The sequence below is a fragment of the Elaeis guineensis genome, chromosome 11 (assembly GCF_000442705.2).
Source record: "Elaeis guineensis isolate ETL-2024a chromosome 11, EG11, whole genome shotgun sequence".
Taxonomy (NCBI): Eukaryota; Viridiplantae; Streptophyta; class Magnoliopsida; order Arecales; family Arecaceae; genus Elaeis; species Elaeis guineensis.
The window spans coordinates 4,922,518-4,948,770 of record NC_026003.2 but is presented as its reverse complement, the minus strand read 5'-3'; the positions used below and the strand labels follow the sequence as shown (position 1 = coordinate 4,948,770).

At 38.0% G+C, this 26,253-nt stretch overlaps 1 protein-coding gene across 1 annotated transcript in view; it reads left to right on the top strand.

The window, feature by feature from the left end:
* Positions 1-5,906: 5,906 nt before the first annotated feature.
* Positions 5,907-26,253, top strand: part of LOC140852494 (protein root UVB sensitive 1, chloroplastic-like) — a 30,152-nt gene continuing 9,805 nt past the window's right edge. Inside the window, 5 exon segments of the mRNA XM_073245724.1 lie at positions 5,907-6,895; positions 12,529-12,804; positions 13,929-13,985; positions 18,985-19,183; positions 20,058-20,170. Of these exon segments, the coding sequence (XP_073101825.1) occupies positions 6,044-6,895; positions 12,529-12,804; positions 13,929-13,985; positions 18,985-19,183; positions 20,058-20,170 (1,497 nt within the window). The 5' untranslated portion in view covers positions 5,907-6,043.

The following is a 26,253-nucleotide window of genomic DNA, read 5'->3' as shown; positions in this document are numbered from 1 at the left end:
CATCCTATGGTAAGGCGATCCATATAGTCATTCCTACCATAGGACGACTTTAAGTTGGCCACGGGCCCCCCAACTGGTGTTAATATTGCTAAGTTAGCATAAAATATCGTTCTATAATAGAATGACTTTATTTCAGATAGTATGTGATAAAAAATTTGAAAAAGATAATATTTTGATAATTTATTTAAAAAAATATTATTTTGATTAAAAAAATTTCTCAATTTAGAGAAGAATCCCACCCATCGTCCCTGTAATGCCCCCTAATCCCCTCTCCTCTCCTCTCTCTCTCCATTTAGAGAACCCCACCCGTCGGCTCCCAATCTCTCTTGATCCTATCCTCTCTCTTTCTATGTAGAGGAGAACCCCCACAACCTTCGTGCCCCCCCCAATCCTCTCTCCCCTCCTCTCCTCTCTCTTTGTTTGGGGTTGTCAGCCCTCATCCTCTCCTCCCAAACTCCACATCCATTGCCGGCCTTCTATTCTCATCCCTAATCCCCACTTGTGGGTCCATGTTCTCTCCTCTTTTCTCCAAGCCCACTACTGTTGGCCCTTCTTCTCATCTCTTTCCCAAACTCCTTTCATTATTGATCCGGTTATGATGTTTTAGAAGTTTAGAGGGAAGACATTGGTGTCGATTTTAGAGTACTGTTATAGTTTATCTATTTGAATATATCCGGATGTAGCCCACATTGACATGCATCGAGATTTATTTTACATATTTTAATTGATATAGACTCTAACTAAAGATAAATCTTCGATAAGGTGATAGGGATATATTAGATGGTTTATAAAGTTGAGCTCTACACAACCATTATGGATAAAGTCCATCTTTCTATCTTTGTGATTGATTTAGATACTGCCTCTGATGGATGAGGCACATTATAAAAGGATATATATGGATTTAGTCCTCTACTCATCAGAGAGCTTAAGATATGCTCTCCATCGGGTATACTCGAATTAGGGTTAGAAAAATTAAGATGCTACTCGACAATAGTGAGTATCCAAGATTGATTCTCTTGTAGTTGTAGGTTACAGATGGTTACAGATTGATTTTTTTGAGCTTGAACAATAATGGCCGGAGATACGATTATTTTTACATTAAAGATTAAAGTTTTCATCATTAATAGTATCAGAGCATATAATTTGTAGATTAAAAAAAATTTAGTTATGGCATGCTTAAACAAGCTTCCACACTATGGTATCTCGAATTCAATAAGATAATTACTTTCTTTGGATCTAAAGATAAATATTATTGATTCAATGTATATACTCAATGGTCAATGGGACTAAGTTTATAATTTTGGTATTATACAAATAATATTTTGCTTATCAATAGTAATTTTGATCCACTTAAGAAAATCAAACAGCTTTTATTTCAAAATTTTGAGATGTAAGATATAAGTGAAGCCACTCACGTTATCGGCATTAAGATTCATAGAGATAGATCCTTAGGACTATTTAGACTATCTTAAAGAAATTATATCTATAAAGTACTAAATTTAGGATGAAAGAAAATATTCCTCTAAGTGTACATATATTGTAAAGGATGATACATTTAATAAATCTTAATATTCAAGAATTAAATAAAGATAGAGAAAATAAGATTCATAACCTATGCATCTGATATTGGGAGTCTATGCGTATGTTTATATGGGTCCAATCATTTCTTATTCTACATCAATGTTTGGACATTATTAACATGATCAGAGAGTAGAGCATAGAAAAGCTGTAAAGAAAGTCATACATTACTTGTAGGGTATAAAAATTTATACGCTCACATACGGACAGTCTGATCATCATACGGTAATGGACTATTAGAATTCGTATTTTGCTAGATGCATCAATAGTAGAAAATTTATTACTGATATATCTTTTTACTTACAAGAAGGTGTCATATCTTGATGTGTGTAAAATAAAGTATATAAAATAAGGTCTTGTTCACTATATTCACTATGGAAGCAAAATACATAGCTTATATGAGACTTTCTCATAAGCTATAAGGTTACAAAATTTTATCATGAAACTTAGAGTTGTTGACTCTATTAGCAGATTGATAAAGATATAATGTGATAATTCTATAGTAAGATTCTTCAATAATATAAAGAGTACAGATGCTTGCAAGTATATTGATATCAAATACTTTGTTCTCTGTAAAGAGATAAAGGAGAATATAGTGTCTATGGAACATATTAAAAAAAATTGATAATTATAGATCAGTTGACTAAAAAACTCATTCTCAAAATTTTGAGGATCAGATGGATCATATGGATACAGCTTATGATATGTATTGGACAGTATGTATGAAGTCATCAAATTAGATTTTATGATATAGTTCAGTTTATTTATGCTAATCAACTATTTGTCATGTGATATAAAGATGACCAAGAATAGATATAAAATTTACTCTATTCATAAAGTAAAATTTCACATAAAGAATTTGATTTTAACATGTCATTAGTGTTGTGGTACATCAAAGATTATGTGTTAATTGATAATATATTTGCCTCCTTGATTTGCACTGATGATTTTGTAATCAAATATATGGTATATATATCCTGTGGAGGAATTAAATTTTTTAAATATGTTTATAATATTTTTTTAACTATCAGATCCAGATAAGATTTCATTAAAGTTTTTTTGAATAATTTAAATAATTAAAATAAAAATTTCGTGTTAAATTGGGCCAAGTGGGAGAATGTTATAGTTTATCTATTTAAATCCATCTGAATGTAGCCCGTACTAACACATGTCGAGATTTATTTTATATGTTTTAATTGATCTGGACTCCAATTAAAGATAAATCTCTGATAAGATGATAAGGAATATTAAATGATTTGATAAAGTTGAGCTCTACACAACCATCATGGATAAATTTCATCTTCTAGTCTTTGTGATTGATTTAGATACTGCCTCCGATAGGTGAGACATGTTATAAAGGACATCTATGAACTTAGTTCTCTACTCATCTGAGAGCTTGTGAGATCCTGTCCATCGAATATAGTAGGATAAAGTTAGTGAAATCAAGATGCTGCTCGATGACAATGAGGAGCATCTGGATTATTTCTCTTATGATTGTAGGTTGCAGATGGTTACAGATTGATTTTTTGGACTTGAACAACAATAATTGGAGGTATAATTATTTTTGCATTAAAGATTAAAATTTTCATCAAGTACTACCTAAAGGATGTGAAGGAGTTGCCTTCATCCAAAGGTATTCATCTCATTCATCCAAAATTTTATCCATGGTCAAGGTTTTCATCACTCTAGATTAGATGACTATTTTCTATTTGCTTGCTTGAGTATGTCTCTACGGCTTCTATCATTGCTCCATAGTTTAGTGTCTCATAGGATTGGTTGGCTGCACATGATTTGCATGTGTTGGCTTATTTATGAATGTAAGCATATGCGCATTCACATACATAATCTAGTATAGGTTTAGATGTTTTAACTTTGCAGAAGTGTACACATTGTATTTGGACCTACAATTAGTATTTTATATTCTCATAATATTTTTAGATATTATGATATTTGTAACCTTTAAGCCAAAAATCCCTATTTATGCACCTCAGTTGTGCCTATAAAAAATAATATTAGTTATATTCTTCATTTTTTATTACTTTAATTTTTATTATTTAATGGAATTTTTGAGTCAATGAATCATTTTTGGGGGTTATCTAGCATTCATTCATTTCTGGTGTTTCTTTAGAGTTTGGTCATCTAGGCGATTTTAGAATCTATAGTAGGAGCTTTAATTAACAGAAGTTGTAGTTAATCCTTTGTGCCATATGAAAACATGTCAACTTCTTGGTCTATATTTGCATTGTTTTTGATGAGGATGTCTTTGGTGGATTCTTTGTTTGGTCGTTTATGAAATGTAAACATATGATTGATCTGTGAATGCTTTACTAGATTTCTAGTTCTCAAAGATGATTCTACAATTACTATTTTCTGGGATTTTCTTGAAAAGCTTATGATAATGTGCCTTCAATTTTTAGGAGGTATAACACACAGCTAGTGATGGGAAGATGTTGGTTGGATGGCAATGCTTTAGTAGAATAAATTATTTGTTTCTTGCGTACATGCACAAAAATTACTCCTCTAAAATCATACATACTGCAACATAAATCTTATATGCCTTCCAAGAAATTATGAACTTACCCAAGATGTTCTTTTCCTTTTGATATTAATGCATCAAATTTAACTTTTTAGAAATAATTATTCAACAAACACACAATTCTTTTGTTCTTTATTGGCATTCAATAATATGCACATCTTGATGTTAGTTATATAGAGAAGAAAAAGCTAGGGCTGTCAATTTCCTATTATCCAGCCAACTGGCTTTTTTACTAAATCAACTCCTATTACTTTGTCATTAACATTGATGGTAATAGTAATGCTCTTTCTTAAGATTTTAAGAACACGTCTTCTTTCTCTTGCTCTTCATGTAGTTTGATAAGATACATTAAATTTTATTTGTTTGGCATGCATTATCCTTGTATGATCCGGTTGATGCTTAAGTTAGGCCATTAGGCTATTGTTGTGAATATTGTGCATCATTAAGTTGCCTTGATCGAATATATCACATGCAATTGGTTGACAAAAAAATGATAGGCATGGATCGAAGCATAATATATATGTTTGTTTCTATCATAATGTATATGTGTGTATGTAGAAATGATAGTGCCATATTTAGACCTTATATTATATATAAATTATAGTCCATAGGCCTATGTCCAGATAGGTCACTAAGTTCATATATTGTCATTAGGAGTCACAGTAAGTGCAAAGTGAAGTATCCTCTTTCTTGTAGTAAGATGCTTAATTCATTAACTTATTTTATTTATGATTTTCTGTAGTAGGATACAAGTAACTTATAACTAACTTCTATTATTTTTTGCAGATGGCGCATTTGAAGTCCTCGAGAAATTGGGAGAAGAGCTCTAGAGTCTCAAAAAAGTAAAAGAGAGCTCTTCCATGGTTGATCAGCTCGTTGCTATTTGAAGTGATATGCTGAGTTTGTTAGGGATATCCGGGAGCAATTGACAAATGTCCACAAGATGTTAATAGAATAGATCCTTCCATTTTATGTTTGACATCTCAATGATCATACAGGAGTGGGCAGTCATAGATCAACTCCTCCGTTGCTAAAATGAGAGTAGGAGGGGTTTTTACTTGGATAAACAGACATTGATCTTCCATGCTGAAGATATAGCCCTCATTTTGGGAGGCTATCCTGAATGGGGTAGCTATTGATATTAAGAAGGTTTCCTAAAGTATGGTTAGGACCACATATTTTTCGGAGATGATAGTTAGGAGGGATGTATTAGAAGATAGGATCAAAATATTATTATCTGATTCATCTTTCAGTACCATCCGATCCATAGTGCAGTTACTTATTACGTACTTTTGAGATATAATTTTATTTTCTTTATCGAATCTCAGCATTATATTATGGATCTTCTCCTCTATCGATCCCATAGGAGAGATTGGCCAGTATACATGGGCTAGAGTAGTCTATGAGTACGATGCAATTCATTTTGGAGGCTGCTGAAAAGGTAAAGAGAAAAGAAAGGTGCGAAAGAGAGCATCGATTATTATAATTTTGATGATAAGAGAGATATTAAATTATTTATTTATCTATTTATTGAGATTTATCATTTTGAACTTATATAAATAATTTTTTATTATATCATCTAATAATTAATTATTTTTTTTTTTAAGTTGTCTTTTTGAAAGAATGGATATAGTTTATCCAAATACTTATGGTCGATTTTTTAAATGAGAAATCTTAGTTCAAAAAATATTTATGGAAAGATTTTAAAAAATAGAGATATATAATTATTTTTGATGTTCTTCATTCCCTTTGTAAGATGGGAGGACCAATGGGTTTAATGTTTGATTATCACCCTCGCGCGAATGAAACAGCCAACTGGATCAATCCTGTCCAAAACACGCCGAGACCGACCCCAGAAAAAAGAACGACCTGCATAAAGTGAGGGAGAGAGAGAGCGGTTTGGGCGGCGGCGACGGTGGTGCGGTTGCGATGCACACCTGCGTGTGCATGTGGGGGCAGCGGCCGCTTCTGCTGCCGTCCTCCTCCTACTCTTCCTCTCACAATCCCCTTCGCCTTCCTCCTCCTTTCCGAACTAACGATTGCTCCCATCTCCGCCTCATCCCACGTCCTCTTCCTAGTCCTCGCCATCGACATCCTTCCCTCCCTTCTCCCAATCCAAGCAGCCTCCCCCTGCCTCCATCGTCGCCGGTGTCCCGATGCTCCGTCCTCCCCTCAGTCCCACTCGCACCTCCTCCCCCTCCGCCGCTCCAAGAAGACGGCGGTGGCAGCAGCGACGACGGCAATAATAACAAGAACACCAACAACAACGACAAAAATGGGTGGGGTTGGTGGTGGCAGTGGAACCCCTTTGATCCCGATGGCCGGTGGAGTTTCTCTCCTCCTCCTCCCCCGCGGCCCTTCCCGCTCCTCTTCCTTGGGGACCAGGAGAGGGACGAGGTGGCGGCTGCTGCTGCGGTGCTTCTCTTCCTCCTTTCTCTCCTCCCCTATCCTGCCCTGGCTAGAAGCGATGGTATGGGTGCCTCCATCTGGGAGGTGAGGGGGGGCAGGAGGAGGCGGCTCGTGCCCGATCCTTGTGGGGACATCTTCGTGGTCGACAACCGCAACATCAGCAATTGCAAAGGCGGTGACCATGGCAATGGCCGCTCCCCTTTCCACCATCCTGGACTGGAATCTTGCTGGCGGCACTGTAGGGATCTGGTCGTGAGGCTGTTGCTCCCGGAGGGATACCCTGACAGCGTCAGCAGCGATTACCTCGAGTATTCCCTCTGGCGAGGGGTCCAGGGCATTGCCAGTCAAATCAGTGGCGTCCTCTCGACTCAGGTACTCCTCCTTCCGATCCCCACCCAAAAGAAAAGAGAAACGAGGATCCCTCGCCTTTACACTGCTTTGGTTTTTGGTTTGTTTCATGGTAGCAGACGGAAAATTTAATCTAAGCATGCAATGACATTAATAACAAAAAGGAAAGAAAATAATACGAAGAGAGAGGAAGAAACAATCCCACGCTGAAATGCTTTTCCTTTTCCAACCATAATCTGGTGCGCAATTGCGGATGCAACAATGGCAAGATTAACTTTCTTGTCTGACCAGGGGAAAGGGGCAACCTCCTAAACCTCTTAAATCATAGAAGATTATGGTTCCATCTCAGGTTGCCATTTCAGACAACCTTTAGATTATTATCATCTTTGTCAAGCCCATCCACTTTCCATCTCCTTGAGTTTAACCTATGAAAGTTTATTTGGAGAGTCTGGACCTGCCTCATTCCTGTGTACTACTCACCACGAAGACTCAATGACTAAGTGGCTGAATAGTTTGCCCACATATGTAGATTCAGTGTGTTACACTTTCTGAGGACATGTGTGGTCCTTGAAGTCCCTGAGTCTGCCTTCTCTTTGGGCGAGGACTGAATAGTCAGAAGAATGGAACATGTGAGTTCCAAGTCAGAGATTTGACCATGAGCCTGATCATGACAGCATCTTTGAAGGTCTGGCTGTGATGAAAAGGACATCGTAAGATCCAACATAGATTTAAAGTTGCCACTCAAGATGTAAGTGGTGTTGGTCATGGAGATTTACTAATACAAACATCGCAACTCCACATCCCAACATATTATAGAAGCACCATGGGATCTTGACATGGGCTTTATTTTTAAGCTGTTAAAGTTGATCAATGATTGCTGGCCTGGAATCTTTTTCGAGGATCGGATGTACGATCACGTACAGTTGTGTTTAAATAGGTTGGAGATCGTATCAGGTTTAGGCAATGATATTCATTGCCAAATACCTTTCAAATGAAGGATTGCACAAAATCTCTGTCTGGAAATAAAGGAAGCAAAGGTGAATTCTTGCGTAGTAGAACTAAGTGATATCAGATCTTTTTGAATTTAGGAGAGCTTCCTCGTAGTGTGACTTGGAACATTAGTAATTTAGGAAACTTAATTAACTTAGTTTAATTTTTGGATTACTTTTTAAAGATATATTTTCATAGGTTCTAAAGTCCTACTTTAAGTAGGGTTGGTGCCTATAACTCCAACTACAGGTATAGGTTGGGTTAGAAAGGTCATAAGTAATTATGCTTAAAATCTGAAGCTTTGGTTATCTTTTGTTGTAGAAGACATGGTAAGGATTTAGCTGTTTAGGAACAGGATTACACCTATTTAACAGGAGTTGGCTTTTTCTTATATACACAAAAGGGTAATGGAATAAAAGAAAGATTATGCTTGTTTTTTCATGTTGAGACTTTGTAGACAAAGGTTTGAAGCTTTCAAACCTTAAATTATGCCTAGGTCTTCGGTAACATACCATCTTTCTTAACCCTTCCCTCAAGGTTTTCTTCAACTTTTCTTTTGACCTGTTAGATTACTATCTAGATCTGTATTAGGTTCCTTTCTCCTACTAATACCTTTAGTTCTCAGTCCCTTATGTTGCTGTATATAGCTCCAGACGTTATTTCGTCACCACCTTCACGGTACGAAACATATGATCTCAAGGTTTTTAGTATAGTTCTAGCAAACACAAGATTTTTGTAATCCTGTCATGTAAACTTTCTGATATCCAAGTCAGATTCTTTATCCTGGAACATTAGGTGAATCTCTACCTTCTGTAACAATGCACCCAAAGATTCTATCCTCCATGGTTCAACTTTAAAGAAATAGTATGCTTATCCATGTAATTCAAGTAAGTTATTTATTCTTATGGCAAATCTAGACCCCATTTAACCTAATTGGTCCAAGTTCCATAGCTTTTTCCACCTAATAGCTTTTGCATTGGGTGGCAATTTCTGTCCTAGATCTGTGAAATTGCTGGAAACAAAAAGGCGTAGGTGAGAATTTTTATAGTGGGGTCTAGTTTGGTTTGCTAGAGAACCAATTTGATTATATAGATGGAGTGGGTTTGCATTTAGCATCCAGACCTGATGGATCCCCATCAGTTGATCGAACCTTGAAACAAATAGATTGTGGGACATGGGCTGTCAGTGCTTGATTTGGTGTATTGGAAAGGCTGCTGCAAATTAATATTCAAAGTAAAGAATGGAATGGAAATTCAGCATTTGTCAAGTTTTCTTCTCTACTTTATTTTCCTCTCTCTCTCTCTCTCTCTCTCTCTCTCTCTCTCACACACACACACACACACACTCGCTCACACACACACACACACACACACACACATACAATGACACAATTCATTTTGATGCCTAACCTTGGATCCCTTCTTTCTAGCCGTCTCATTTTCCATTTGATAAAGCAGTCAATTAACAAGTGAAGCCCCAGTTGGCTTGTCAAGGGTTAGAATCCGTTTGAAAGCAAATGGGTTGATTGTGGTTTACTTTTTTCAACCTGATTGTAAATCGACTGGGTATGGGTTTTCCCCATTTTCTATTGAGTTGGTAATTAGACATCTCCCTCAAGATCTAACAACAGTTAGTTCCAATCCATATAGGATAATCATTGTTGCCTTTGTGTTGCTGCTAGTGTATGCTGCATGATTTCATAGACTTCTACTGGTAAGCTAAGCAGCCTGTAGTCACTGTGTTCTTTGCTGTTTCTTTTTGAGAAAACATGTTTTTATATTTCAATTTATGACTGCATATCATGGGATAATCTTAGTAGAAAGCCTTGTTTTTAGAAATGACCACTCATCCATCAACCTTTGATACTTCTTACGCAATTGTCTCATATATCATTATTGCAACTTTGTGGCATCAAATCCTTAATTTTATCATCCCATGATCAAATACTGTCGGAATTGAGCCCTTAACATTTTTGTTTTCAAAGCACCCTAATCTTAAAAGATTGTCAAAACTTTTTATTTTTCCTTGTCCATCATTTGCTCCATCATTAGACTTTTGATGTTGCTGTTCCTCGCAGATGCACCACATTGCACAAGTTAACATTCACATTACTGTCTCTTGGTCACTACTGGAATATTTTACGGCTTTGTTTTTTTTCCTAATGTAGAATATTGACTACATAGATTGCTTACTTTCTTATTAATCCATGTGCCATATCAACTTCCAATCTCATGACAAAAGGAGGGATTGTTGTGCGAGCATGTGTTAAAATATATTCATCTTTGTATTCTCAAAAAAGAAAAAAAATCCAAAATGGTGCCCTCTCTTCAGATTTCTTCTTATGGCTTCGAAACATAAACTTATGTCTCGCTAGACTACATTTTAAATTCTGAGATTATTTATTAAAGCGATGAAATATAATTTTTGGTATGAGAAAGCCTATATGAGTTAGACATTTTTCTCCAAGAAAGAGTTGGACAGATGACTTTGACCTACAATCACCTTGGTCTTAGGCTCAAGCAAGTAGAGAAAGTAGTGGAAGAAAGTGCCCTGTAGTCACCCTGAAACTAATACCTACCAGTAATGCTAGTAAGTTTGTTACATCAGAACTTCTTTCTACACCTTATATTTCCACTCCCAAACGCTACTAATGCTATTAAGTTCAGACAATGAGCTCTCATTTAGGTTGCTGGATCTAAAATTATTGGCTGATAAGTCATTTTGCTTGGATGCATGGAACTTTGAATTGGTATACCCATATTTTGCGAAATCTTTTCATTTGTGTGGTTACTTCATGGACTCATTTGGTTCACGGGAAGTGGAGAGGCGAAGAGGCAATTCTTGGGAAGTGGAGAGGAGGCTTCTTGTTTGGTTGGAGTTTTAAGAGGAGAGAGAATGGAAAAACATCTTGTCATGGGAAGATATTTTTCACATTTCATCAGAAGTAGAAATCCATGGGAAGGTGGATTTTGGAACTTCCCACGGGATGGGAATTGATGGTGTTGTTTTCTTTCCAAAAATATCCTTTTAAGATTTACGACTAAGATTTTGCAAAATATCAATGGATGGTCAGGATGAAACACTGAATATAATATTAATATTATAATATTTATTATATTCTAATATTATTTTAATGTTTATACTAATATAATATTTTTATTAATATTAATAAAGTAGTTATATTAATATATTAATATTTATATTAATGTAATATTATATTTATATCAATATTAATAAATTTATTATATTAAAATATTAATATTATATTAATATATATATTAGTATTATATTAATACAATAATTTATTATGATCTAATATCATATTATAATATATTAATATTATATTATATTAATATAAATATAATATTATTATTTATATAAAGCTTAGGAGCTAAAGGGATGGTTGTATATCTATTAAGGGTATAATAGGTATTCTACATAGTTTTTTTAGAAAAATGGTTGCTTAACCAAACATAAGTCACTTCGCAATAAGTCACTTTCCTATGGTCAATCAAACATGTCAAGATCTTATTCTCAGGAAATAACTTCCTAGAAAGTAACTTTACTTCCTAGGAAGTTATTTCCTAGGAAGAAAATTTCTTTCTGCGAACCAAATGAGTCCTATGTATTTTTCACATTGTTAAGATAGCACAAGTCTATTATTAGGTCTTGCATCCTTGGAACTAATATTTATTTAAGCCCATTGCGAATAAATCAAGAAATATCATCTTAAGTATGGGAATTTTGAAAGTTTCTCAAGTGTTTTAAACAAATTTGTTATTAGAGTTTACATCATGTTCATGTGCAGTTTACTATAGTCAGAAATACATTCATCAAGTTGTTGATCTTGAGAAAGATGGAAATTCTACCTCTCACTTGTCCAATAGAAAAGTAGTGCATTAGGTTGTGAGGATATCACTGAATTTCATACATGTCAAAACCTTCCAATCTTTAAGCTGAGACCTACCCAAGGTTATATTGTCCTTTTATAGACACTTTGTACCTTGAAGATGGAACCATGTAGCGTATTGAGTTTTTGAATGCCATGATACTTCTCCAATCATTTAGCATTGGATAAAGTAGCTAGTAAAACCAGTATAGTTTCACAATAATTTCTCAAATTCTGTTATGCCATGGCCCTGAAGGTTTATTCTTTTGCATACTTTTCAAAAGTTGCATGCCCCATAATTCTCTGGCTTGACAGTTGTTCTCATGTGTCCTCCCTAATTGTGATTTTTCAAAAATCACTCTTCAGTGGGATCTTTATTGACTGGCTTCTAGCTTTAGCCTTCCATATCACTCCTAATGCAATTATTATGATGGATGTATTTCTCAAGTTCTCTTCTTCCCCATCTTAGCTAATTTTAAGTTGTCCTGAGTGTCTTCTTTCAAAAATCAGCATAACATTAAAAATCACCACAAACCACATACTTAGCAATTCTAGTTTCTTTCTTTTTTTTTTTTTTTTTCATTTTGCCAACACAATTTTAACCAGAGAGTAATAACTGCTGATAGAACTTTCTGCTATACGTGCTTTTTCTTACTGTTCTATACTCTTTTAGTTTGACTGATAAAATTCTGGATAGTGCTGTTCCTTTTCACTTTATTTTCTGGGTTCAGATTCAAACTGTTTAATCTTGCATACTATTTTCATTATTCTTTGCCAGGCTTTACTTTATGCAGTTGGATTGGGGAAAGGTGCAATTCCAACAGCAGCTGCTGTCAATTGGGTGCTTAAAGATGGAATTGGATATCTCAGCAAAATATTACTGTCAAAATTTGGTCGTCATTTTGATGTTCACCCTAAGGGATGGAGACTATTTGCAGATCTTTTGGAAAATGCAGCCTATGGAATGGAGATTCTGACTCCTGCTTTTCCTCAATTTTTTGTTTTGATTGGTGCAACAGCTGGGGCTGGTCGTTCAGCATCTGCTTTGATACAGGTATTATACAAATCTAGAAAAATCTCTCTAGATAATCTGGATGTTTTACATAGCTATCTAGCTTCTGAACATTATTTCTGCAGATCTCTTTGACTAGTTCTGCCACAGACTATGAGGTAGGTGCTGTCCTATTCCGTCTAGCCAAGTTTGGTACAGAGTATCTGTTAGAACTGGTTTGCATGCTCGATTGTTTTCAGAAGTTTCTTTTGTAAAGTGACCAAGCTTCATAATTCGAATCTTAATGAGCTAATAACAACATATGATACCTCATAAAAACTTGTAAAATGCTGCAAACACAATAGAAACTGGCATATATGTGACTACAAAGTTGTATCGGCTGGTTAACACAGACTTTTAAGACATCATCTTGATATTGATTTTATACTTTATGGAGATTATCATTCGAAGTCTTCACTTCTTTTCAGGACACTGTTGTGAGGATGGGATCTTGAAGAAACTCCAATGCATTTAACTGTTAAAAATATGTTATTTTTTTCGACTTTAGTGCTCATGAATCTGTATGAATACAAGCATTTTGCTTTAAGCTGATGCCTTGCTTTTCTTATGGGAGTGGAGTTGGTACTGTTCTGGATTTGGGTGGTTGATTACAAATTTGCATTTATCTATATATAGTCATACATGTGTGCATATTTGTGTATATACAAATACAAATAAATACTGAACTTTTTGTTATACAAATTGGTTCTGGGATCCAGATGGAATGAGTTTTAGCTTTAATAATCTTCGTTGTTCAATGGTCTCATCACTCAACTCTAATTTTGACAGTTTTAGTTGAAAAATATTAAATAATCCAATAAATCAACTAAATATGTTCCTCCTTTAATACCTAAGTATGCCATCCATGATTCAATGAACTTAGGAGGTGGTAGGATATGTCTTTCCTAAATTAACTTGATTCATCTCACAGATTAAACAGAAGGCTGACTCATAAGATTTACTACTCATTCTGCCTTTCCAAGTGATGTAAGAACTTGTAATTTCTAGAAATTATTTTTTTTTGTACAAATTTCTAGAAATTATTAGTTGTCATCTAATTTATGCATAATTTTGTTTGGGGGGTCAATCTGTTCACTAAAATATGCAACTTGTCTATATTGTTGCAGGCTGCTACCAGAAGCTGTTTCAATGCAGGTTTTGCTGTGCAAAGAAATTTTGCAGAGGTATTCATGAGCTCCATGGTTCATATTCTCATGATAACTGGCCTGTACTAGCAAAATTTATGTTCCATATTGTAGTAATTGGAATACATTTTATGCCAGCTTGATATGTTGACTGGGATTAGCAGGTTTTTTTTGGAAGGGGGGTGCGGGGGGGTGGAGTGGGGAGGGAGGGAGGGAGGGAGAGAGAGACCTATTGGGAGGACTTGTGCACATATCCTCCATGTGAAAGTTAAACTAAGGGTTGTTCCTAACTTAATATAAAGAATCCACACAATCGGCCATGACCACCTCATCATTGTTTTCTTCATGCAAAACATTTCCTATCAGAGTGGGCTGTCTATGAAGCACATCAAGGAATTTTCTACAAATGAATTTATATGATTTGTACAGTCAATAGTCAACTTGATGTCAACCCACAGAATTGATATTTAAAAGCTAGCCAAGAAACTTCAGGCAAAAGAATGCTTGCCATGAAACATAAAAAGCTAATTGGTAGGTAGACCTAGCTTGATGGTCAAAATTTAAGTTTTTGCCACTGGAGACCAATCCCTCAAATATCCCTCAAATTTGGAGAAAATCTAGATGTAAGGAAAATGACAAGGTCAGATGTGGGGAACTGCATTCATCTTTGAAGCATTCCAATATTGTGCTGTAACATGGTGGGAAACTGTTGATTATGACCTACAACATTAAAAAGGACCTTGCCAAGGGATAATGTTGTATGAGTTTCTAACTAAGCCGTAGGAAAACTATTAACAATTTTCAGAATAAAACAGTAACATTTTTTATTGGAAGTTTCAATGGGTTGATGCAAAATGTCCAAGTCTACTGAAATTTAGCAATGTGTTTTTATATTTTGATTTTTGAGATGTGTAGATAATGGTTAACAATGTAGATTCCCAATTTATGTGGCTTGTATGTGTTTGATTACCCTGGGTTGATTGATTCTATTTTTTTTTTATGACCGCTCAATCTATAAGAAAGAAATGCATCAAAACATTTGATTTTTGGTTTTAAGCATTTTAAATATTGTTGATTGTGATTAGCAGAATGGATTTTCTTTTTATATCCTGTTACATAGTTTGCTTTTTTTTTTTTTATCAAAGTTAGAGCCATGGTATTTCGTACTGGTCCGAACCAGTCGGTACATCCCGTACCGTACCGATGGAGAACCAGTCCGGTTCAGATCGGATTTTTGAAAAATGATCGGAACTGGATGTAACCAGTTGGTTCAGTATGGTATCGGCCTGAACCGCCCGATATCGGATGGTTTGGTCTGGTTGGGTACGGTTCGGGGTCGGTTCGCTCCAGTTCGGCTTGATTTTTTTTTTTGGATGGGATTTTTTTTTTTGATTTTTTAATGTCTGGTATGGTACGGTCCCGTGCGGTATAATATCGTATCAGTTGGCAACCAGCACGGATTCTGGTACCGAGTTCGCGAACCTTGGTTAGAGCTCAAAACCTTCCAATAGACTCTATCTCAAAAGCACATGTGCATATATGCATCTTCCTGTGTATATATGTATGCATGCATGTATGCAGGTGCACATGGACATGCCTACATATGTATATATGTGTAGAATAGTTAATCTAGAATCCGAATTGTAGGATTTGAATCCGATTATGTCACTATGAACAACAAAGACCAGCCATAAAAATTATGAATCCACATAGTTCATCTTGATTTCTAATTTATAACATTTAAAATGTCAAAAGACCAAAAAGTTATATGTCACAACTCCAAGTCTCGATCTTGTGGATACAATGGATAACAACAGTGAAGTTAGGTATCAAAGTGCATGAAGAACTCTATATAATCTTTGCTAGTAACTTACTGGAAAACAGGCACCTGCAATGCATGTTTGAAGAAAGATTAAAGCAAGATAATAAAAGTATAAAAAAGAAATTAATATAATATAGGAAAAATAAAAAATAAAAATTAATAAATTTGTAACAATGTCTCAATAAGAAACCTTAACAATCACTATCTGCCCACATCTGCTGAACCAGGGTTTTTTACTTTTTTTAATATTAAAATAGAAAAAAGTAATATTTACTGTTATTTGTTGTACTATATGATGAAACGTAGTAGTAATGTAATGCACTTTAAGGTGAATTACAAGTAAGATATTATAAAAAACCAGAAAAATAATAAAAATAATCGGTTTGCAATGAGGTTTTAGTACTTTATAATCTCACTATAATAGTGATAACCACCATCATCTGCAGACATCTGCTTAGTGCAGGATTATTTGTGTTAAAATAATAACCATTATAACTTTTTGGGGAGAAAGTTCTATAGCTGCTGTTATTTGCCGTAGCATGTGGCCAAGAGCCAGTACTACTATGATATTATCCAATGTTTCATTAGTAATTCCAGGCTTTGTTTCTTAAACTGTTCTGCTTATTGTTATTAAGGTTTAATTTTGATCTAAATGAAATCAGCCAGTGGCTGGTGCTATAATGCAAAATGCCATGTGATCATACAGCTTGATAGAAAGTGGATACCTGCCTTCTCGTGTAAACCTAGATTGGATTGTTGATTCATGTGAGATGCTTGCTTGATCAGTCTTTTAGCAAATATGTAAGAACAACAACTAGAAAAATGTCTTGAGGCCCAACCCTGGTATTTAAAAAGAAAAAGAAAAAGCTTTATTGCACTTTGCAAGGCACTGTGAGGGGACTAGTGCTTCATTAGACAATCCCATCATCACCATGTATCACGCTGAACCTGTGAATTGCACCAGTACCTTCATTCCATATGGCATGAAGCTTCTTCTTCTTCTTTCTTTTTTGTGAGGTGTGTGGGGGTGTACCATTGTTGGGGCCCATACTGTTGCTCCTAGATTGATTTTGATGATTACAAAGCAGATTGAAGGGATACAAATAATTTTAAAATGAAAAAGTCCTTATGCTCTTCAAGGGCAAAATCGTAATTTCACTAAAATTTTGATTTGATAGTATCATTTGATAGAACAAATGATTTGTAAACTATTGGTGAAAATTTCATTATATTTGGACTTATATTTTTGAAGTTATGAAGGTTTGAAGTGCATGAGTCGACTCATGAGTCAACTCATGGCACTGTGAGCTGATTGGCACGCAAAAAATTTTCATGGCACGCTGGATTTTTGACTTGGCACGACCTGTGAGTCGACTCACGAGTCGACCCACAAGGCATGAGTCGACTCATGAGTCGACCTCTGCTGATTTGAGCCGAAAAATCCAGAAATCAGACCTTCTGGTCTGTGCAACAGAAGTCGACTCATGAGTCGACTCCTGATGCATGAGTCGACTCATGAGTCGACCCCTGCGACGGGAAATGTCAGCAACGGCTATTTTTTTGCCCGTTTTAATTGCCATTTATGCTTCCTAAAATTGCTCTAACGGCTCTTTATCTACCTAAATTGTTTTCTCTTGCCTCTAATGCTACAAAATGCTTAAAATGGTGAAAGAAATTGCAGTTTAAATAGCAGATCAAATTGGAGAGAAAAAGAAGAAGAAGATCAATCGGCAGATCAAAGAGAGAAGAACAGAAGAGAGGATCCGAAATTTGCACGAAAAAGCCTGAGATCAACGAAAAATCCAAAAAGAAAAAGAGAGAGGATCCACAATATACCAGAGAGAGTGTGAAAGGAAAAGCAAGAGCTTTCAAGGAGAGAATCCTTCACGCCTAGTGTTTCAACCTTGATCTAGAGATCGTTCAAAGCTTTCAAGAGATCTTCAATCAACAATCAACCTCTTCTCAAGCATTCAAGCGTTCATCCACTTTGAGAAAATCCGAAAAAGGGGTTCTTCATTTGAGTAAAGCTTTTATTGTTATATTCGCTCATTTAAGGAGCTGTTATTGTATTAATCTGTGCTCAAAATTTTCTAACTCTTTGTGAGTTTTTGTTCTTGTTTTTGGAGGATTTCCAAAACAAGGAAAGGTTGATCCGAACCTGAAATCGGAGTGTTTTGGGTTTACTTGTACCCGGGAAACAAGTGATCTAGCTTGGGATAGCTAGTGTCGGAGTTTCCGACGTTTTGTATTCGGGTTGAATACAAAGGATAGTGGATTGAAATTCCCAAGTAGGATCTTGGGGAGTGGATGTAGGTGCAAGGTTAGCACCGAACCACTATAAATCCTTGTGTTTGTGGTGTGCTTTATCGCTTTATCTTATTTCTTTATTATATCCTTGCAATACTGCTTTAGGTAATTAATATTGATTTAAAGTCTTTGTTTTGTTCTTCATAAGTAATCTGTTGGGCTTAAAATTTTTAGAAACCCAATTCACCCCCCCCTCTTGGGTTGCATAGCTGGGCAACACATACAATTACTCTAGCTTGAAAATCTTTCATTGCAGGAGTTTGGTGCAAAGACCTTTTCTGATCTCACAACTGACTGAAGTGTAGCATGGAGTCTGAATTGAAAACTGGTGGGTGCTAGTTAATGGAGTCATGGTAAAAGATTATGAGTCCTTTATGTTTGGGTTGGAACGGAAAAAAGGATTGCTGTGATTACTTTTTTAGACTTGAGAAAGATTTATTCTGAGGTTTGAGGGAAAGGACATTTTAAAGAAGGTATTTCAGAATTAAGTAGAGGCCATTTTCAACCAAAACCTTGACATGAATCAAAAGCGAATACTCTTCAATTTTAGAGCAGTTATTATGATATAGTATAGATCTACATATCTTGAAACATGTATCTACCAACAAAATTAGGGTTTTTGATTTCTCTTTAATCATAGATCAATTCATACCAGCATCTTGACATAAGAAACACTTTTATGGTGACGGACAAGTAGCAACAAACCTTTGAAGTTCATAAATTTTGTCATTTATTTATTCAAATTTTAAAGTGTTGTACATAGTGTTTAATGATGTGAAATTCTTCATTTAAATGGTCTCATCTCGTGTACTTTCCACTAGTAGGATGGGGGCTTGTATATTAGCTCCCTCTTTCTCTCTCTCTAATATGTATCAATAATTAGATTAGTAATCTAGTTTAATTGTGTAGGTCATTGCAAAAGGTGAAGCTCAAGGAATGGTGAGCAAGTTTCTTGGCATTATGCTTGGGATAGCATTGGCCAACTACATCGGCACTTCCACACCATTAGCTCTTGCTTCTTTTGGTGCAGTAACAGGAATTCACATGTATTGCAATTTTAAGTCATATCAATCAATTCAACTGAGGACTCTTAATCCATATCGTGCAAGTAATTTCTTCCATACTTTTCCCTTTGTCAACCCTAATACATGTATTCTTTACCAATGCAGTTGCTAAAACTATCATGCAACGTTCTATTTCTATTTAGTAGCTGTTTTCTTTTCCACTTATGCACCATCTAGACTTATTTCTTGGTCTTTCTAGCGTAAAGGGAACTATATGTACTATTTTAGATGTCATTTTTTTCTTGGTCCATATAACTACAATACAACCATACTACAATAAAGTATAATTATTATGTAGTAGTATAGCTTCGTTATTACCATAATATAACTATGATATAGCTAACCCTTATGTTGTTAGTATCTGTTGATATGTATATCAAACACATGTGTACACACATGTGGGTTTACATACATATATGCAGAAGTTACGCTACAATCATCACTCAGTTAAAAAATAGTTTAGTGATACCGTAGTTACATTCCAATTATGGAAGCTATAAAGCTAAACAATATAATTATGCTTCGAAATCTCTTCAAAAGCTCGTTGCACCTACTTCATGAATGTTTCCTTCTTCCATATTCTTTTTCACAAGTTCCACTAATATTATCTTAGGTCTTCCCTCCTCCTACATCTTCAATAAGGATAAAGTACCCATCTTGATGGAGCCCCATTAGATCTTTGTTTATATGTGTAGACCATCTTAATTTTTATTCTCTATTTCTTTAGCCTTAATTGGTCCAACTCCTATGTCTCTAGTATCCTCGTTTCTCAAAAATATGTCTTTGTATGTGCATGAGTGACTTATCAGCCTGTCAAAATGCATTCTACAATCAATTTATTGACCATGTCAATTTTTGATTACCATTTAGAATTTTTGCATGTGTTTTATCATAGTTCTTCTTTTTAACCTTGAACAGGTTTGGTTTTTAGTGAATATCTGTTGAGTGGACAAGTTCCTAGCATAAAAGAGGTTAATGATGAGGAACCCCTCTTCTTCGGCTTGTCAATTGTCAACAGAAAAGCACACAGTGTAAGTGAACTTTATTAATTTTTTAAAAAAATAATAATAGCCTAAATTGCTTTGGGAAGATATAGTGCAAAGCAAGAGTATGATGAATTATCATATCATAATGGTCTTTTCTATTGCCTTCGCAGGAGACTGAGATATCTAAAAGATCCTATATTTGTAACCAAATCTTTCTTCTATCCAGAAAGATTAGTAATAGCTGTTAGCACATTGGCTGCTATTAATTTGACAATTTGCATACATACTTGCCTGTTTATTAATCTGTTTATTCTGGGATGATGCATAATCTTGCAATATCTATTTGGCTAAGTAAAATTCAGTGCATGATTACCCATTAACTTAAAAGAAAAGTTCTGCCTAAAGGACCAGAAATGCAAATCGGTTGGTTTAGAATGGGGGATTAGCATAATTTCTAACTGCATTAACTAGGGAGTTGGGTCTGACATCTAAGCATTGCTGGCATGGGGCATGCTGGGCAATGGCTGGCACGGCATGTGCCATGCCATCAACGTGGGCTGGAATGTTTGGTACCCAGTGCTGAGTTGTCATGGACCAGCTGAAGGTAGTACTTGAAACCACGTCCAGCTCTAAATGCAGTGCCAAATCTAGTCTGGCATAAACTGACACTTGGAAACTTGTCTAGGTCTAGATGCTAACTAGTTAGGATTTGATTCGAATCAGATTTATTATAGATTTTGAAAGATGGTGTTTGGCATGTTAGACTTTGGTCAGATCCTTGATAGGGCCCTGAAGTGAAAGTAGGCATAGAAGCGGATAGGAAGTGACTATCACCATGAAAAAAGTGTGGGAGATTAAAGCACATAGGAATTGTCTCATGTGAAAAAAGGGAAAGAAAGAAAGAATGAATCTATTTATTGTTGGTTATACTTTTCATGATAAAATGGAACCTAGCTTCAAAAATGATAAAAAGGATATACAAGAGAAACTTTATCAAATAGATCTCACAAAAGTATGATAATATTACTATGTGTTTGATGGTAAAGTGTGCCAAAGCATCAAGAAGCAGGTCCAGATATGAGATTCTGTAGTGGATGTTGTACAATACCCTAGCTACTTAGGTACGATCCATTTTCTGGACCCAAAACCTGATTCTGCTGGGTTTTGAGTGTGACAACCAAGATTTGCCGTATCGGTTAGCACCGTAGCATATTGGACATACTATGCTGTACTGGTACCAAATCGGTACACAGTCTCATATCATACTGACATTTGATATGCCTCATCTTCTTATACTGTATGTGTATCGCCACTACAATAGAATGATATCGGTACGGGGCCTGAACCGAGATGGCAAACCTTGTTGTCAACAATTATGGTGAATCAATGACCTGCATTTAGTTTAATTCATGTGGAAGGACATATTTCTCAATTTAGAACATCATATAATCATAAAATAAATGGTCATTTGATAATGCAAAGCAATGCTAAGTCTCATGCAAATTTAAATTTTATAGCTTATGGTCTTGAAATCAAAATAAAGATCACATCATTCCATCATCTTATAATACAAAAGTAGTTAATTATAGAGACAAATATTATATCTTTTAGTATGGGTACATGATAGATATCTCTCTCTTTACTAATACAACCACTTCCATAGTTACAAACCTCAACTTAAGAAACACAAAATGAATCCAGTCTTTTTCATGCAATTCTAGCTTCAATATATACACAAAGTGTTTCGGGCTTGGTACTATCCTAATGCCAGTTGGTTTCTCATTTTGAAATATAACAATTCAAGGGATGAGCTGCACCAGCAAGTATCCAAACAGAGTGAACAAGTTACAATTAAGCATAGTAACACCATGAGTAATATGGATTCGTTCTTATGGAAAATCAAATAACCACCAATAACATTTATCAAAATAGATAATACTTTTCAATATATCTATTTCAAAACACTGAAACACACTTGGGGACATTTGAATACACTGGAATACACTTGCAAACACATATCAATGGTCACGAACCAATTATTATACCTGATAGTCAAGGGTTCATTGATTCATAAACCCATTGGGTAAGGGTTCACCTTGACTAACTATTGTAATTGCTGGTGAAGGGTTCACTGATGGGCTAACTGTTACACTTATTGGCTAGGGTTAACTAGAAACCAACTATTGTACCTGCTAATTAAGGGTTTATTGATTCACTAACCAGAGGGTTTATTTCAATTCATAAGACTTCCACTTTTGAACAACATAATGGTTGCAAATATTGTGGGTAATATGTAGTACAATCTAAAGCAATTTCCATATGATAAACTATAATTTCTTTTAAAATAGCTGACATAATAGGCTCACATTTCACATAATTACTCCAAACACCAAATAAAGTTTCTAATCTTAACCTGTTGTAGATGCATTAGTAAGAAGGGTTAACAAAATCTTGAAACTCTATGATCACTTTTCTTTCAGCTAAAGATGGGTAGTATTTAGGTTTAATGTAATCATACATTTACTGTAATTAATACAATGAAATCCTGATTCTAATAAGACAATCTTTTATATTGTCATAGGCAAAGGTGTCAACAAACTATTTCAAAATCAATAAACCATAGAAACAATCATTTACAAAATAATATGTCAACTATGGAAGGATGCGTACTCTATAAATTTATGTTCCAGAGCCTCACACTACACTCTTCTCTCTTTGTTCTAGCTAGATAGTATTGTCCACTTTCTTTTTTCCCTTCACCAAAGGCAAGAATGGTAGGAGTGCAGCAACCTTCTATATGTAGTGACCTTGTAAGAATGAGGTGTCTAACTACCATAAGATAATAGTTGGCTGTCCAGCAATGGTTCCATTGGATGGCTGATTGGTAAGCACGAAGTGGCTATTTTAATGGTCACAAGTACGCTGCATACCAAGTGTTGGGTGTAAAACCCCTCCCAGCCGAAGTTCGTATCAGGAGTGACCTCTCGGGGATTCTACCGGCATCCGACCTACGGCGGCAGGGAGACTTCGTCCGGACTCCTACGGGAGCCAGACTTCGTCTCCGACTCCAACTACAGGAAGGCTTCGTCCGGACTCCTACGGGAGCCGGACCCCGTCCCCGACTTCAGCAGCAGGAAGACTTCGTCCGGACTCCTACGGGAGCCGGACTTCGTCTCCGACTCCAACTACAGGAAGGCTACGCCCGGACTCCTACGGGAGCTGGACTCCGTCCCCGACTTCAGCAGCAGGAAGACTTCGTCCGGACTCCTACGGGAGCCGGACTTCGTCTCCGACTCCAACTACAGGAAGGCTTCGTCCGGACTCCTACGGGAGCCGGACTCCGTCCCCGACTTCAGCAGCAGGAAGATTTCGTCCGGACTCCTACGGGAGCCGGACTTCGCCTCCGACTCCAACTACAGGAAGGCTTCGTCCGGACTCCTACGGGAGCCGGACTCCGTCCCCGACTTCAGCAGCAGGAAGACTTCGTCCGGACTCCTACGGGAGCCGGACTTCGTCTCCGACTCCAACTACAGGAAGGCTTCGTCCGGACTCCTACGGGAGCCGGACTCCGTCCCCGACTTCAGCAGCAGGAAGACTTCGTCCGGACTCCTACGGGAGCCGGACTTCGTCTCCGACTCCAACTACAGGCAGGCCTCGTCCGGACTCCTACGGGAGCCAGACTCCGCCCACAACTTCAATCACAGGTAGGCTTCATCCGGACTCCTACGGGAGCCGGACTCCGTCTCCAACTTCGACTGCAGGAAGACTTCGTCCGAACTCCTACGGGAGCCGGACTTCGCCTCCGACTCCAGCTATAGGTAGACTTCGTCCGGACTCCTACGGGAGCCGGACTCCGCCCACAACTTCAATCACAGGTAGGCTTCGTCCGGACTCCTACGGGAGATGGACTCCGTCTCCAACTTCGACTGCAGGAAGACTTCGTCCGAACTCCTACGGGAGCCGAACTTTGCCTCCGACTCCAGCTACAGGTAGGCTTTGTCCGGGCTCCCACGGGACCCGGACTTCCGCCCTGAACTCCTGCTGAAGGTCTCGGCCGAGATTTCTCGACAAATGATCCCCATCCGGGCTTCTGCGGAAATCAGACTCCAACCGAACTTCGGCCGACAAGTCTGGACCCTCTGGCAGGCTGCAGTAACGGCCATGACTCTACTCCACTCCCTGCGGCGGATCCTACGCGGCTCCATCACTCCCTGGCAGGCCGCAGTAACGGCCACGACTCTGCTCCACTTCCTACGGCGGATCCTATGCGGCTCCATCACTCCCTGGCAGGCCGTAGTAATGGCCACGACTCTGCTCCACTCCCTGGCGAGTCGCAACAACGGACGCCGCTCCACTCTCCGTAATTGATTCCACGTGGCGAGCTATGGTGACAGCCACGACTCCACCTCATTACTCTTCATGATAAATTCCTCCTGACCCCGTACGGCCCACGACGAGGCGATCATAAACAGTCGCTATCAATCCTTTGCTCCCCCGTCTATAAAAGGGGGACCCCAGATACGTTATTCTCTAAGCTCAAAATTCTATCCCAAAATTCTGCTAAAATTTTCGTTCGAGCACTCCATTCTTGTTGAGGCAGAGAGCTGACTTGAGCGTCGGGGGGTCTTGCCGGAGCAACCCCACCTCCGGTTTAGACTTCTTTTGCAGGTCTCGGCGGCGACCGCGACTCCCTCGACTCCAGCTTCTCCGACGCAGGTGGATTTTTGCACCAACAGGATTGGCGCTAGAGGAAGGGGCTGTGTCTTCGCAGTACCCTTGTTCTTAAAGGAGCGCTCAACGGGACTGCCTCCGATCATCTTTTCCGGCGTCTTCTCCTTCCCCCACTAGATCCTCGCCCGATGCCTTCTCGCGAAGCATCCACACGGCGACCCACGGCCTCCGCGGCCAGATCTCAGGCTCCGGTCTCGCCTCCAGTTTCTCAGGCCCCACATCCTCCCGCAACGGCCGCCGGCATGGAGCGGTCGGACAATCGACCTCCGATGAATTTTGCCAACATCATCTCGGAAGAATCCCGGCGGGGAGCGACCGGCGTATTGGCCGGACTTCCCAAGCGGCAAAAGATCGAGGAATCCATAACTTTCACCGAAGAAGATGCTCAGGGAGTTCAATTTCCTCATAACGACACGGTTGTAGTTTCCTTGAATATAGCTAATTACGACGTCCGTCGTATTCTTGTCGACAATGGAAGTTCGGCCGATATTTTATTCTACGATGCCTTCTCAAGAATGTCCATCCTTGATGGCCATTTGAGGTCGATTAGCTCTCCTCTAGTAGGGTTTACCGGCGACGCTGTCCCGGTCGATATCCAAGACAATCCAGGGCTCTGGTGAATTTTCTGGTGGTGAAGGCGCCGTCAGCCTACAACGCGATCCTCGGCCGACCTGGCCTCAATGCTCTTCGAGCCGTCGTGTCAACCTACCATTTGAAGTTGAAATTCCCTACCAACCAGAGGATCGGAGAGGTCAGAGGAGACCAAGCCCTGGCCAGACACTGCTACAACATAGCCTTGCAAAGAAGCGACCAATCCGACCCCTGCCCAGTTGATGGGCTGGATGCCCGCGACGACCTCACTGAGGAGAGGGGCGGCCCAATCGAAGATCTGGTTTCAATCCCTTTGAACGACGGGAATGCGGAGCATGTGGTGAAGATCAGCTCCAATCTAGGGGAAGAGGTGCGGACGCATCTCATCGATTTTCTACGAAAGAATGCGGACGTTTTCGCTTGGGTTCCAGCAGACATACCGGGGATTGACACGAAAGTCATGGAGCACCGCCTGGCCGTCGATCCTAAGCATCGACCGACGAAAGAGAAAATCCGAGATCATGCACCAGAGAGGCAGAAAGCGATAGCCGAGGAAGTGGACAAACTCCTGAAAGCTGGATTCATTAGGGAAGTCAATTATCCTGACTGGATTTCCAACGTTGTCCTAGTCAAAAAGGCAAACGGCAAGTGGAGGATGTGCATAGACTTCAAAAAGCTGAATAAAGCCTGCCCAAAGGACAGCTACCCTCTGCCCAGAATTGATCAACTGGTGGACGCGACCTCGGGCCATGAGCTCCTCACCTTTATGGATGCATTCTCCGGCTATAATCAAATCAGGATGGCAC